Source organism: Emiliania huxleyi (genome assembly GCF_000372725.1).
Source record: "Emiliania huxleyi CCMP1516 unplaced genomic scaffold EMIHUscaffold_580, whole genome shotgun sequence".
Lineage (NCBI taxonomy): Eukaryota > Haptophyta > Isochrysidales > Noelaerhabdaceae > Emiliania > Emiliania huxleyi.
The window spans coordinates 9,548-23,173 of record NW_005197647.1 but is presented as its reverse complement, the minus strand read 5'-3'; the positions used below and the strand labels follow the sequence as shown (position 1 = coordinate 23,173).

Sequence of the window (13,626 nt, the reverse complement as noted above, 5' to 3'; positions counted from 1 at the left end):
CGCGGCCGCAGCCGAGGGCCAGGCGAGGGCGCTGCTCACCGAGGACGAGTCCGGCGCGGGCGCGAGCTCCGGGCCAACACTCTCCGGGTCGGCGAGCTCTGAGACGCTCTTTTGCGAGTACGCCATCAGCGGCATGGGTGCGCCCGGGCTGCGCTGGTGCGGCGAGGCCGAGGGGCAGCCGCTCTCGGGGCCCTTCCTGCCGATCGAGTGCGCGGACGGGCTCGGCGAGAGCTACCTGCGAGACCACGACGCCGAGTTCAAGCTCGTGTCGGAGCTCTGCGCGCGCCACCTCGGCGTGACCGCGCCGGGGCAGGTGAACCGCTCGTACCGTGGCCGGCTGACGCTCTGGTCCAAAAAGCCGCTCTGCGCCTCGTGCAGCGGCGTCGTGTACCGCCAGCTCGTCGCCGCGCTGCCAGGAGCGCAGCTCGAGGTGCGCGTGGACGAGGAGCCCGACCAGTCTCCTAGGGACCAGTCGTAGCCTCCCCGGGTCGCCACCCCCATCAGCCACTCGCTGCGACTGTCATCAGCCATCGCCACCAGTCGACCAGTCAGACCACTCGGCGACCCGCTAAAGGCAAAACCAAGCCGCCCTGCCCGCAGCTTTGCTCGCCTGCATAGCAGGCCCGACAGTCTGATGCGCCTCAGAGCCTCTCGAGATCCAGCGGCTTGGTAGCCGCTAGACCCATACTCACAGAGCCATGCGCTTCGACACGCGAGATTTTTAGCCTGGCGAATCCGTGGCGTGCGCCGCCGTGCGTGGTCGCACCAGAGTGAGAGAGAGGTGGAAACGTTGCCTCTGTGCTCTGAATAAAATAATAGCCCGCTATCCAGCTCGTCAGAGTTTAGAACTTTTTTTATCGGCGCGCGACGCCATGCGCAGTGCGCCATCGAAAGCCGTATCCCGGCTCCCCGCGACGGGCCGCGCGACGGGCGGCACGAGAGGGCAGTCGGCCTCCGCACCTCAGCCGACGCGCTCTCTTAGCTTCCCTGCGCATGCGGCACCACGCACGGCCCACGGAACCCTTGGGCAGCCAGCCCGCCGTCAACGCAGAGGACTTGGCCGGTGATGTACGCGGAGGCAGGCATGCAGAGGAAGGCGACGGCGCCCGCCGTGTCGGCGGGGTCGCCGAGGCGGCCGAGCGGCGTCGCCTCGCACACCGCGTCCAGCGCCGCTGGGTCCTTTTGGACAGCAGCCTCCAGCAGCGGCGTCCTTGCCATCCACGGCGCGACGGCGTTGACGCGGATGCCGTAGCCGGCCCACTCGCACGCGAGCGCCTCGCTCATGTGGCCCATCGCCGCCTTTGTCATGGCGTACACCACGCCCGTGCCGCTCGAGCGCACGCCCGCAAGGCTGGTGATGTTGATCACGCTCGCGTGGGACGATTTACGCAGCAGCGGCAAGCACAGCGTGCACATGAAAAAGGCCGACGTCTGGTTGGTCGCGATCATCCTCTCAAACCCATTGAAGGTCACGTCAGCGGCCGGCATGCGGTCGTTTGTGCCGACGTTGTTGACAAGGACATCGAGTGTGCCCCAAAGCTCGGCCACACGCGCCACCAGCGCCGCGCGCCCGTCCGCCGTGCTCACGTCGGCCGCCATGGTCTGCACGCGCTCCGCTCCATACACAGCAGCGAGAGTTGCCTGAACCCTGTCGAGCTCCTCACGACCGCGCGCCGTGAAGAGCACGCTCGCGCCCAGGGAAAGGCACTCTTCGACAATCGCGCGGCCGAGGCCCTTGGAGCCGCCGGTCACGAGGATCTTGAAGTCGGCGAGGCTCCACTTCTTGCTGGCCGACATGGAAATAACAGACGGAAAGAATTCATTTTAACGCTCCGTCTTGTTTTAGGTATGTTGTTGGCAAATCAAGACACAGACTTGGTCTGTCTTTCTGTTAATCACAAAATTCAGATGCGACACCCGCCGGAGAGGTGACGAGTGAACTACAGGTAGTGGGACGTGGGGAAAAACGTAAAACGATATTATATAAAATGAACTCGTAAAACGAGTACGAGATCGAGAAAAAACAAAATAAGACACGAGATTTTTTCCTTTTTGCGCAAAGCGCCTCTAGATGCGACCCGCCACCCGCTGGTCCCCACCGCTCACCACGACCCTTCTCGTCGTCGCGCCGTCGACCGAGTCGAGAAAGTGCAGCACCGCCTCGGCGTAGGCCGCCTTCTCGTCCACCATCGGAAGCGGGCCCGAGCGCGCAAACAACGACACCTCGGCGCGGCCTTCGGCTGCGGCAGCGAGCGCGTCCACGGCCGCGGCCGAGGACACGTCGGAGGCGCCGCCGTGCGCGAGGAGCAGCGGCGGCGGCGGCGAGCGCAGCGCCCGCACGAGCGCCGGCAGCGGCGGCAGCTCGTTGGCGGCGAAAGCGCGATGCAGCTCTGCCGCCGCGGGCCTCGCGAGGGACGCGCCGACACAGACCGTGCTGCTGCTAGCGGAGGCGGTGGCGAGGAGCGGCGCAGTGGACGCAGCGATCGCGCGCGCACTCGCCGGCTCGGCGTCTCCAGGCTGGCTGAGGGGCGAGGAGAGGAGGAGCGACGCCACTGCGCCGGGAGGCGCGGCGGCGGCGGCGGCGAGCGCGACTGGGGCGGCCAGGCCGTGCGCCAAGAGATGCACGCCGCGCTTGGCGTCGAGCGAGCCGATCGCATCGACGGCCGCGCGTGTTGCGGCGGGCAGGGACGCCGCGGGCGGCACGGCGATGAAGGCGACGCGCCGCTGGGAGACCGTGAGCGCCTCCAGGTTTTCGAGGTAGTCGTACGAGAGGCCCGGCGTCGGCAACGCCACCAGAGGCCGCAGTCCTTTGCCGCTCTCCGAGGTGAGGTCGCCGACCACCCGCACGGCACAGCCCGACGAGTCAAATTCGAACCACGGCAGCGAGTATGCGAACGGCGGGTACGGATCGCCGCACCAAGCGCGAGCAGAGGCGGTGTTGCCGGCGGCGGCGGCGGCGGCGGCGGCTGCAAGTGTTTGCCGGCGGCCAGACATGGCGGGAGTGGCCGCGAGTGCGGGCCTGGAGGCGACGGCGGCGAGCACGATGGCGGAGGGTTGCAGCAGCAGGGACATACGCCGATGAGTTGTGAGAGCTGCGTTGGTTGCTGCGCGAGGGCAGTAGGGACGCAAGCACACGGAGGGCGACGAAGCGGAATCCCGTCCAGAAAGAAATATGATGGGCAATTTTATTTCGAGAAAAGAAATATCCGCCGGCTGGAGCTCACAGGACACAGGCGATGTCGGGCTCAGGCTACGTGAAGCAGCACCGCGGCTTTCATGGCATGTACAGCGAGGATAACTGGACCGCCTCGCAGCGGATGGAGAGCACCTCGCGCCTCGAGACGAAGCTCGACAACGAGACGGCGCGGGAGGAGGGCGCAGACCAGGGCTGGCTGGCCGCCGGCGCCGACGGAGGCGTGCGGCACATGCAGGGGCAGCCCGACGCGGCGGCTCTCGAGAGCGCCGGGCCCGGCGACAGCGAGATCGACGTGCTGCGCAAGAACCGCATCGCGCAGATGAAGGCGCGCGCGCAGCTGCGGAGCGCGTGGCTCGCAAAGGGCCACGGCGTGTACGCCGCGCTGAGCGGCGAGGGGGCGCTGCTGAGCGAGCTTCCGAAGCACGAGCGCGCGGTCGTCCTCTTTGGCAGCCGGGGCGCGCCCTCCCACCTCACCGAGGCACTACACCTCCACCTTCGCCAGCTGAGCGTGGTGCACGTCGAAACCTACTTTGCGCACCTCGACGCGGAGGAGGCGCCGCTCATCTCGTCGATGGTCGAGCTCGCCGAGCTGCCCACGCTGCTGCTGTGCGAGGGCGGCCGCGTCACCGGCCAGCTCGCCGGCGTCGACCGCACCTTCACCACGGAGGGGGTCGCGTACGAGCTCGGCCAGCGGGGCCTCGTCCATTTTGACGACGGCATCCACTACGGCGCCTCGGCCGGCGGCTGCACAACCGCCACAGCGCGGCGAGCGAGGGAGGGGAGCGACTCGGACGAGGGCTCGGACTTGGACGACTGACGCGTGGCGCGCCGCCGCCGCCGCCGGGGAGGCGTCCCGCATGCTCTCCGCTCTCGTGCTGCACTCGCGACTCGGCTCTGGCGTCTGGGGGACGGTCCGGGCGCACGCGCGCGCAGCGGAGGCGACGACCAGAGTTGTCAGTCGGTTTTGATAGTACACGTGCATCACGACCAACTATCATGTACCAGTGTCGAAAAATACTAGGCGCGCGTGCACGTAGCGACCTAGCGTAAAGTTTAAACTTGAGGTAAAATAAACGTAAAGAGCCGTATGAATATCTCGGGGGGGCGGGGGCGGCGCAGCCTCCGCAGCGGCCAGCGCGGCTCTGCACGAGCGCGGCCCGTCACGCGACACACGAGTCCTCTCCGTACATCGCTTACATGGACATCTCTACCCAACATCGGAAGATCCTTGGACTGTAGATCGTAGATGCCTTTTTTAGAGTTTAAACAAAACAACTCCCTCTCTCACAGCAGACAGGCTCGACACAGGTGCGAACTGGCGCGTGCTAGTACTATCACAGGCACACTTTTAGAGATCTCACTCAGATACGTGGTAAATCTCCTGCCAAGAGCAGCAGTAGATTGAAGAACTGGTGGAGGCAAATCTTCTCCGGTGTAGATGCTCGAGAGGAGTCTGAGATGTCGAGTTGGTGCGTGCAGTCGCTTGAGATCTTGCGACAGAGGTGGAGATTCTGACTTCGCGCCAAAGGCGCCTAGAGATCGTGTGGGCCGACTGGAGATTGCAAAATGGCGCGAAAAGAGGGTGGAGATCCTAATTGCATTGTGAATGAATCCATAGCGCATCTCCTTGAAGGTTTGAGCCCCCCTCCTCCCCCGGGCCCCCGAATCGAGATTGGAGATTGGAGATTGGAGATGGAGATCGGAGATCTGACTGAATCCGGCCTAAGATGACGACGTTGGAGATTGGAGATTGGAGATGGAGATCGGAGATCTGACTGGATCCGGCCCAAGATGTAGCGACGCTGGAGATTGGAGAGTACTGGAGAGATGGAGATCGGAGCCCCCCCGGCCCCTAGTGGTGGCTCATCGATTTTTTTGTTTTGTTTCTAGTATCTAGATAAGGTTCTGTGCGCGGACGGCCCGGGGAGCCTGTATGGCCTGCGGCGCCTGGCTTGAGCTTGGAAGTGTAAACGAGTCCGCCAGGGCGGTCTGCAAACACGGAGCGCGCTGCGGCGTGCACGGTCTACGCCGAACTCTGGGGGCGGTATCGTGGTTCACGCTGCCAACTCGGCAAACAAGTTCGCCGTAGACCGCGCGCGCAGCGCGCTCCGTTTGTGTTCCCGGGCATTCACACTATGTTCCTGAGATAATTTGGCGATTATATCCATAAGGCTTAAGGGATTTCATCCCTTTTTGGTTTGGAGATCCGTGTTTTGGTTTCGGTTTTGGGTAAAACGTATACAGCTGACGCGATGCGGCCTCTGCCTAGCTTCCTGCTTCTATGCGCGAGCTACGGCGGGACCGCTATCGAGTATGGCTTATCCTCCGGCCAGTATGGCCTCGACTATTGCATCGCCGAGGCCGACACCACCAGCGACATGACAGCGTCGACCACCATGGCAGCTCCAACTTGTGCGCTGCCATGGTCAAGCAGCCTTGCACCCTATATGTCAGCCACCACCCGGGCGCCTGGCGTGTGCGAGCACAACCCCAATCGAGCCGAAAGCTCTGAACAAGCGCTTCCCTACCGAGGACAAGGGCGAGCTCGAATGGATCCTGAACACCGCCATCACGCGTGACCGCGCCGCACGGACCCTGAACCTGTCCCAGGGCCTCTACGCCGCCGACCTCGTTACCAAGTTCAGCGCCTATTTCGATCGGTCCCGCTCACGCCGCTTCGACTCGCCTATGGAAGAAGGGCTCGAACTGTCCGCCGATGATCAGCCCGCCGTTGGATCTGTTGAACACGACGAGATGTCCGAGTTCCGCACCGCCTACATGGCCATCGTCGGCGGACTACTGTGGCTTGCCAACATGACGCGCGTCGACATTGCTTATTCAGCGTCTCAGCTTGCTCGCTTCATGACCAACCCTGGCCCGTCGCATTTTAAAGCCACCATCCGGGTGCTTATCTACGTGCGCGACACAGCTGACCGCGCCCTCGTCATGCAGCCGAACCCCAAACCGCAAACTTGAGAGCTATACGTCGATTCAAACTGGGCAACGAAGTTCTCTTGCTCCGGTGGCATGTTCTTCTTCTACGGATGTCTCTTCCACTGGTTCTCCAAAATGCAGCGATCCGTCACGTTGTCTAGTGCCGAGGCAGAGTTCTTTGGCGCCATGCTATGGTAGCCGCCAAGAGGAGGTAATTTTCATCCGTGAGCTACTGATCGACCTTGGATTTTCCATCGACGGCGCCAGCATCATCAACTCCGACAGCAAATCCGCCGTCGGCATGGCCTTCGATCCCGTTGCCTTCAAGAAGACCAAGCACATCTTGCGCGCCGCCGAGTTCCTTCGCGATCTCGTCAACCGTGGCGTTATCTCTGTCGAACACCTCCCCGGCGTCGTGATGCTCGCCGACCTGCTCACCAAGGCTGCCTCGCGGGCCGTCTTCACTGGCCTGATCAAGCAGCTTGACGACTTTCATGCCCTCTGAATTTGTTTGTCCCTCGCGCCCCGCACTCGGGCCAGGAGGGGCTGTTCCCGGGCATTCACACTATGTTCCTGAGATAATTTGGCGATTATATCCATAAGGGATTTCATCCCTTTTTGGTTTGGAGATCCGTGTTTTGGTTTCGGTTTTGGGTAAAACGTATACAGCTGACGCGATGCGGCCTCTGCCTAGCTTCCTGCTTCTATGCGCGAGCTACGGCGGGACCGCTATCGAGTAGTTTGCAAGCTCAAGCCAGGCGCCGCAGGCCATAAAAGAGGAGCGCAGATTAAAATGGCGCCGCAGGCTCCCCGGGCCGTCCGCGCACAGACCACAGTAACCCTTTTAAAAACACAGCTACCACACACCCCACTGGGGTGGGGGAGCTCCGATCTCCCCATCTCCAATACTCTCCAATCCACAGCGTCGTCATCTTAGGCCGGGGATCCAGTCGGATCTCCGATCTCCATTCTTCAATCTCCAATCTCCAACGCCGTGGCATCTTAGGCCGGATTCAGTCAGATCTCCGATCTCCATCTCCAATCTCCAATCTCCAATTCTCTCGATTCGGGGGCCCGGGGGAGGAGGGGCGGGGGCTCAATCCTCAAACCTTCCAAGGAGATGCGCTATGGATTCATTCACACTGACTACCTCTCCTCTCCAATCTCCAATCTTCTACTTGGCCACTGTCGCCGCCGGCACGCGGCAGCAAAATCTCGACTAGACCTCCATTTTCAAAATCTTTTCGTCACTTTTCAGTCTACTGTCTAGAATGTATCTATCAGTAATCAGTATCACAACATCTTACCAACATCTTGCGGGGCGGATCAGGATGGCTCTGGGCGCTAGGATCTACAATCTGCACTCTCCATCTCCTATCTCCACATTTTGGCCCGTGTTGCTGCTCAGCGATCTGCAATCCACAATCTCAATCTTCGATCTTTAGTCTTGAATGGGGAACCGGACAGTGAGGGATCTACTGGCGAGACTTGGGCGTGTCCGTGTGAGAGATCCGCTAGGATCTCCAGTCTTAATCTAGATCTACTGTCTTTCCCCCAACGATCTACTGGTCTTGGGTAGAGATGTCCATTACCCCGAGTCTCACCGGGAGTTTGCGGGATCGAGCTCAGAAGGTCCTCCGCGTCGACGGCTCGACCTCGATTGGCCCCGGGGGCTGCTCTCTCATCCGGCCGATGGACTCTTCGAGGGCCCGCCTTACGCACTCGACCCGCAGCGCGGGGCTGCTCGCCTCAAGCAGGAAGGCGCGGATCTCCCTCGCTGCGCCCAGCGCGGGGAGTGGGTTGATGAGAGCGCCGATCCAAAACGCGACGTCGTCCGCCGTCTGCATCTCGCACAGCGGGCCGAGGTCGCTCAGCACGGCGTCGAGCTGGCCGGGCGACCTCTCGCGCTGCGTCTCCTTGGCGAGCGCGACCCACTCGCCCACCAGAGGCGCGAGCGAGTCTGTGAGCGCCTCGCACGCCGCGACCGACATGGTAGCTTCAGACTCGAGCCACCGCACACGCGCCTCGAAAGTCCGCTCGTTCGGTGGCCACCGAACGCCCTCCGGCAGCAGTACCTCGCACCGGCGCCCGCCGACGAGCGCGGCGTCGATGGCGCGAAAGCCGGTGCTCCACGTCGTCGAATGACTCGCAAAGCCACCGTCCGAAGCCATGAAGTGGGAGAGAGACTCGATGCGCACCTCCACGCCGCGTGTCAACAAGCGCCCGGTGCGCTGGTTAACGCCGATCACCGCGATCGGCTCTCCGGACGCTCTCGCGTCGCTCAGCATCTGGCTATAGGGTGGGCCAAGCTGGAGGCTCAGCCGTTGTCGCGGCAGCAGTGAGTCGAGCACGAGGAGGCGAACGGTTGTGCTGTCGGAGCGGAGCGCGGCCACGCGGCGCGAGAGGACAGAGTAGTCGGGGGGCTTGGCCAGTCCGAGGTGCAGTAGGAGGAGGCAGGGCGAGGGCATGTGCACAATTCGCAGGGCCAGATCGACCCTGGATGTTTCAGGGCCTTTTTCGGTGGCTGTTGGTGGTGGGCCGTCGTGCGCGCGCCGGCGTTTCTTTTCGATTCTTTTAAAGCCTGATTCTTTTTCTTTGGGGCACTTCTTTCTTCCTTTCCGAATGGATTCCTGTATGCTCACGGTGCTTGCCTCGCACGCGGTGGCCTGGTCCGCTGCCGCTCGCCACGCACCGCTTGCGCGGCCGCCCACGCGGTTGGCAATGCAGGAGGACGCGCTCGCCAGCCTCTTTGAGGACAAGCCGCCCGCGTCGTGGTCTTCGCCAGAGTGGCAGTGGGGCTCGGCGGCCGGCGCAGCGCACGAGGTCGCGGCACGGGTGCGGGAGGACCTCAACAAGCCTCACCGACGCTCCGCCTTTCTCACTTATGCAAAGGCAGACGAGCCCGCAGTCGACCTCGTGGACCTCAAGATGGCGCTGGCGCTCGCGTGCCAGCGGGCGCGAAACTACGGCTGCGACGAGCCCGACCGCCGGTGGGAGGCGCTGATGGAGGAGATGGCAGCCTGCAAGTACGAACGCATGGAGGAGGACGCCACGGGCAAGGTCGTGCCCACGATTGACGTCACCGCGCTCGCCGAGGCGGTCAACGGGAGGCTGCCCACGCCGTTTGGCGCCGCGGTGCTTTCGGAGCGGCCCGTCTCTGTCATCGCAGAGGGCCTCGTCGCGCTGGACTTCGTCGAGAAGGGGTGCTAGTGAGCGGGGCTGCGAGCGGCCGGAGCGGCACGCTGCCCAGCGCGGAGGTTGTGCGTATATTTTATTCATTTACCCTCGCTGCAGCCTTCTCATTTTTCCCGGTGGAGTTCTTACGAACGTATTCTGTAATAAATAAATAAATACAACGGGCATCCCAAGCTAGGGCTGGGTCGAGGACAGACACGTCCCCACCTTTGCAGGATTTTGCAAAAGCGAGGGGGGAGGGCGCATCGCCGTGCGGAGAGGGCTGGGCACAGGGCACAGGGGATCTCTCTCGCATAGGATATTCTGTACATAGAGTCTAGCCGGACGCGAAGATTCTTTTTCTAGGTGCTTTCGGTCGCGTGAGGATCTTCGCTTGCACTTGGTCTTGGAGCACTTGGAGTGTGGTAACCGCACACCAGGGCCGGGGAGCTAAGATTTGCAGCTAATGCTGGCACTCCTCGCGTGCGGCTTGCTGCTGCCTCATCGCGCATCGCCCACCCAACGCCGCCACCGGATTGTCATGTCGGTTGCCGCTGCTCCTCAAGCTCCGCTGCGGTGGACAGAGGCTCCGGATCAAACGTGGACGTTCAACGGTTGGAAGGAGGCACGCGGCTTGTCGGTGAACTATTTCGTGGCGGGCCCGGAGGAAGCGCAGCCCTTCCTGCTCATCCACGGCTTTGGCGCGTCCGGCTTTCACTGGCGTCGCAATGTCAACGTGCTCGCCGGCGCCGGCTACAGGGTGTATGCTATAGATCTCGTCGGCTTCGGCCTGTCCTCCAAGCCCGTCATCGACTACGACAGTCGTATCTGGCGGGACCAGTGCGCCGCCTTCTTGCGGGAGGTTGCGGGGTGCGGAGCCGGCGGCCGAAAGGCCATTGTCGCCGGGAACAGCATCGGCGGCTACACGGCACTCGCACTCGGTGCCGAGTACCCCGACCTCTGCCTGGGCATCGCGAGCCTGAACGGCGCGGGCCGCTTCTCGCCTCCGCCCGAGGAGGCCGAGCGGCTCCGGCGGGAGGAGGCTGCGAGAGCGGAGCGCAGCCCGGTCGCCGTGGCCGTCGACGAGGCGCGCGAGTACGTGGCCACGTCGCTGCAGCGCGCTGTAGCGTTCACCGGGCTGTTTGTGACCAAGCAGCCGCTCCGCATCAAGCAGGTCCTCCGGCAGGTGTACCCGGTCCGCCCCGAGATGGCGGACGACGAGCTTGTCGAGTCGATCGTCTACCCGGCCGAGGACGCGCCCGGCCTCGCGCCTCCGGGCCAGATCCCGGAGGTCTTCTATCGCATCGTCTCACGAAACAGCGGCGGCGGGGGCGTGCCGGTGGACGTGCTGATCTCGCAGCTCGAGATGCCTCTGCTCCTCCTGTGGGGCGAGGAGGACCCGTGGGTCGTGAGCGCGCTCGGCGACAAGGCGCAAGCCTGCGCGGAGGCGTGCGGCGTCGACGTGCGGCGCGTGTCGGTGGCGGCTGGGCACTGTCCCCAGGACGAGGCGCCCGAGGCGGTGAACAAGGGCCTGCTCGACTTTGCCGAGCAGCTGCGGCTGGGCGGCGCGCCATGACTCACACTTTCTTTGTAAATTGTAGAGCGCTGTCAGAGAGAGTAAGAGATGGCACACACTGAGGTACAGTTACACGCACTGAACTGTGTGTCACGGTGACAGTGTCAGCTTGACACACACGTTTATCGTTTATGCGGTTGGATATCGTGACCATCTGACATACATTTTTTCCGCGCCCGGGACTCACACACACTCTCCTCTCTTCTCTAAATAAATAAATAAAACGGACACATCTACTAGGAGATGGGTAAAAAGGAACAGGTCCCCGCCCTCCGGTCTTTGTGCTCTCTTCTCTGTCTGAGCCGTACCAATATATATCTCTCGCTTCTCTAATAGTAACTCTAATACAAATGTACGCGCGTAAGCCGTAACGTCGCACGGCTCACGCTCATGAACGGTTTCGGTACGACGTACGTCCGCGTCTCCGCCTCTGCCGCCTCTCCCCGGCCGGCTCTCGCTCCTAACTGCTAACACCACCTCGATAGGTGTGAGTGCGGAGCGAAAGGTGTCGTCGCACGTGTGGACTCCGTGGAGAAAAATTTACCTACCTTACCTTCCCCCTTACCTCCTAACCGGACATGCACACACTCAAGAACGGCCTTGTGGAGCCCGCAGTATCGTCCCAGGCCGCCTTGATGCTATCTGCCGCAGGCTCCGCCTCTCCCCGCCGATCGAGCCGCGATCGCCGCACGGCTCACAGGCGGCGCAGGCCTGCCACCGGCACCTTTGCTCCCACGGCTCCGGGTGCGAGGTGCACCAGGTGTGGCACACACTCGGCGCCGGTGGCGGCGACGGTGGAGGCGGCGGCGGCTGCGGCGGGCTAGGAGGGAAGGGCGGGAGGGCCGTCTGCGTCGCCGCGGCCACGCCCGCGAGCGTGCTCTGGTGCGGGGCCGGCGGCCGCCACCGCGGCTTCCACGCGACGACGAGAGGTGGGAGCGGCGCGGCAGACCGAGCAGCCGCGGCGGGCGGGAGGAGCTGCTGCCACAGGTAGGTGGCCTGGAGCAGGCAGGTGCACCACGGCTGCGAGCAGCGCTCTCCCCGCGGGCACCACCGGTCGGCCATGAGCAGCGCGACTTGCTCCTGCCGCTCGCTGGTGTACACGAGCACAAAGGCGGGCTGCGAGTGGAACGATGTGGCGGCCGCCCTCTCGCCTCGCTGCTCCGGGCCTCCGCCGGCCGGCGACTGCAGGAAGGGATTGCCCACGTGGGTCCACGGGCCGCGCAGGCTGTCCGCCACGTGCAGGGCGGCCGGGTTTGGGTTCCACCAGGTGAGGCCGCTCGTGAGGAGGTGGTACCGGCCCGCCCACCGGAAGAGGCAGGGCGCCTCGCGCCGCTCGTGGAGAACCGACACCGGCGCGGCGCTCGCGTTGAGAAAGTCGGCAGAGAGGCGGAGGATGACAACCGCCTTGTGCTCCACGTCTTGCACCCGGTACGCGAGCCGGTGCGAGTCCTGGAAGAGCGTGGCGTCGAACGAGCGCAGGCCTCCGGGGCGCAGCGCGTGTCGGAAGCTGTAGCGTCCGCACGGCGTGCTGCTGGTGGCGACGCCGGCCGCGTTTAGCGAGTAGGATCGGGATCGCTCCAGGTGGAACCACATCACGAACAGCCCGGTGCGCGCATTAAATAGGACCTTTGGTCTCTCCATGACCCAGCCGCTCGAGCTCGCCACCTCGCCTCCGAGGCCTCGAACGTCGGAGTTGTGCAGCACGATGCCTTCATTCCGCCAGCGTTCGAGGTCAACGGAAGAGTAGCAGGCGATGCCGTGGCTCGAGTCAGCGGAGACCTTTTCGGTCTCGCCGACCCACCACGACCGCCCGTGGGCGAAGAAAATGCCGCCACCGTGCGCGTGTAGCCTCGCACCGGCAACGTCATGCCATCGCCGGAGCATGGGCACTGCGGAGAAGTGGCGAGCCGACTCTGGAAGCCCAGCCGATCCGCTGTGAAGCCAGCGCACAGCGCCATAGGAGGTATTTTCTTCTCAATAACAAGGCTGTGAATGGGTCTGTCTCTCACACCCTCACTGCCGTCGCATGCGAGGTTCTTGTTTCTTATCACCCTACTGTGAACCTCGCGGGGGCTCGGTCCGCGCTGCTCGCTATTGCAATAGACTATTACACCGAGCAGCTGTGAAGAAGGTGCGGCAAGCAGCCGTCAGAAATAAGAATTTTCCGAACTCCCTCGCACAACACTGGGCACGGGACTGGCGCGCACTGGCACTAACACAGGTACACCAGCAATAGTGGCCACGCGAGCTGGGAAGGGACCGCCGCAAGCGGCAAGCGGCGTGGCGTGGGGCGGTTGAGCATCCCTCCGGGGTGCATGGCTCGGCATGCAGGTCCGCCAGTCGGCCCGGCCTCTGACGTGGTGCTACCGCTGCATTCGCTGAAGAAGAGAGGTGCGACTTGATTGGAGGCACTGGAGGCGAGGCGAAGGGAGGTTGGGCCGGGCCGTGAGGGGCTGATGGCGCTGGCCAGCGCGGGGTGTGAGATGTCGTCGTCGTCGTATACTGCTGGCCCTCGCCCTCAGCTGCCAAGGCTGTGGGCTGCAGAATTGCCGTCTTTGGCGTCTACGCAGGCTCTGCAGCGTGATGGCAGGCGGGACTGCGAGGCTGGCGGCAGCGGAAGGAGAGGCTGGGCACGAGCCACCCTAGTGGTGTGTGATAGATGTGTTTTTAAAAGGGTTACTGTGGTCTGTGCGCCGACGGCCCCGGGGAGCCTGCGGCGCCATTTAATCTGCGCTCCTCTTTATGG

At 63.5% G+C, this 13,626-nt stretch overlaps 8 protein-coding genes across 8 annotated transcripts in view; 4 read left to right on the top strand and 4 right to left on the bottom strand.

Moving 5' to 3' along the window:
- The window catches only part of EMIHUDRAFT_247472 (hypothetical protein), a gene marked incomplete at both ends in the record, with an annotated part of 1,538 nt that extends 1,060 nt beyond the window's left edge, over positions 1-478 (top strand). The window contains one exon of the mRNA XM_005764687.1: positions 23-478. Coding sequence (XP_005764744.1) covers positions 23-478 — 456 coding nt within the window. The remainder of the gene's footprint in view (positions 1-22) is intronic.
- A 500-nt stretch (positions 479-978) lies between these two features.
- On the bottom strand, positions 979-1,797 carry EMIHUDRAFT_76705 (tropinone reductase; the record flags this gene model as incomplete). The annotated part of the gene is made up of 1 exon (XM_005764686.1): positions 979-1,797. One exon carries the CDS (start codon positions 1,795-1,797, stop codon positions 979-981), a length of 819 nt encoding a protein of 272 aa, XP_005764743.1.
- Positions 1,798-1,990: 193 nt separating this feature from the next.
- EMIHUDRAFT_371334 (hypothetical protein) lies at positions 1,991-3,126 on the bottom strand. The gene has a single exon (XM_005764685.1). It carries the CDS (start codon positions 3,070-3,072, stop codon positions 2,068-2,070), a length of 1,005 nt encoding a protein of 334 aa, XP_005764742.1. The 5' UTR covers positions 3,073-3,126; the 3' UTR covers positions 1,991-2,067.
- A 347-nt stretch (positions 3,127-3,473) lies between these two features.
- On the top strand, positions 3,474-3,902 carry EMIHUDRAFT_46720 (hypothetical protein; the record flags this gene model as incomplete). The annotated part of the gene is made up of 1 exon (XM_005764684.1): positions 3,474-3,902. A coding segment is annotated over one exon (429 nt), but the record flags the coding sequence as incomplete, so codon positions are not given.
- A 3,853-nt stretch (positions 3,903-7,755) lies between these two features.
- EMIHUDRAFT_120126 (hypothetical protein) lies at positions 7,756-8,598 on the bottom strand (the record flags this gene model as incomplete). Its single annotated transcript, XM_005764683.1, has 1 exon — positions 7,756-8,598. One exon carries the CDS (start codon positions 8,596-8,598, stop codon positions 7,756-7,758), a length of 843 nt encoding a protein of 280 aa, XP_005764740.1.
- A 221-nt stretch (positions 8,599-8,819) lies between these two features.
- EMIHUDRAFT_371332 (hypothetical protein) lies at positions 8,820-9,426 on the top strand. The gene has a single exon (XM_005764682.1). The coding sequence runs from the start codon at positions 8,852-8,854 to the stop codon at positions 9,338-9,340; it is 489 nt and encodes a 162-aa protein (XP_005764739.1). The 5' UTR covers positions 8,820-8,851; the 3' UTR covers positions 9,341-9,426.
- A 419-nt stretch (positions 9,427-9,845) lies between these two features.
- Positions 9,846-10,880, top strand: EMIHUDRAFT_247465 (hypothetical protein; the record flags this gene model as incomplete). Its single annotated transcript, XM_005764681.1, has 1 exon — positions 9,846-10,880. The coding sequence occupies one exon, from the start codon at positions 9,846-9,848 to the stop codon at positions 10,878-10,880; it is 1,035 nt and encodes a 344-aa protein (XP_005764738.1).
- Positions 10,881-11,574: 694 nt separating this feature from the next.
- Positions 11,575-12,764, bottom strand: EMIHUDRAFT_247464 (hypothetical protein; the record flags this gene model as incomplete). The annotated part of the gene is made up of 2 exons (XM_005764680.1): positions 11,575-11,604; positions 11,745-12,764. The coding sequence occupies 2 exons, from the start codon at positions 12,762-12,764 to the stop codon at positions 11,575-11,577; spliced, it is 1,050 nt and encodes a 349-aa protein (XP_005764737.1).
- Positions 12,765-13,626: the final 862 nt, after the last annotated feature.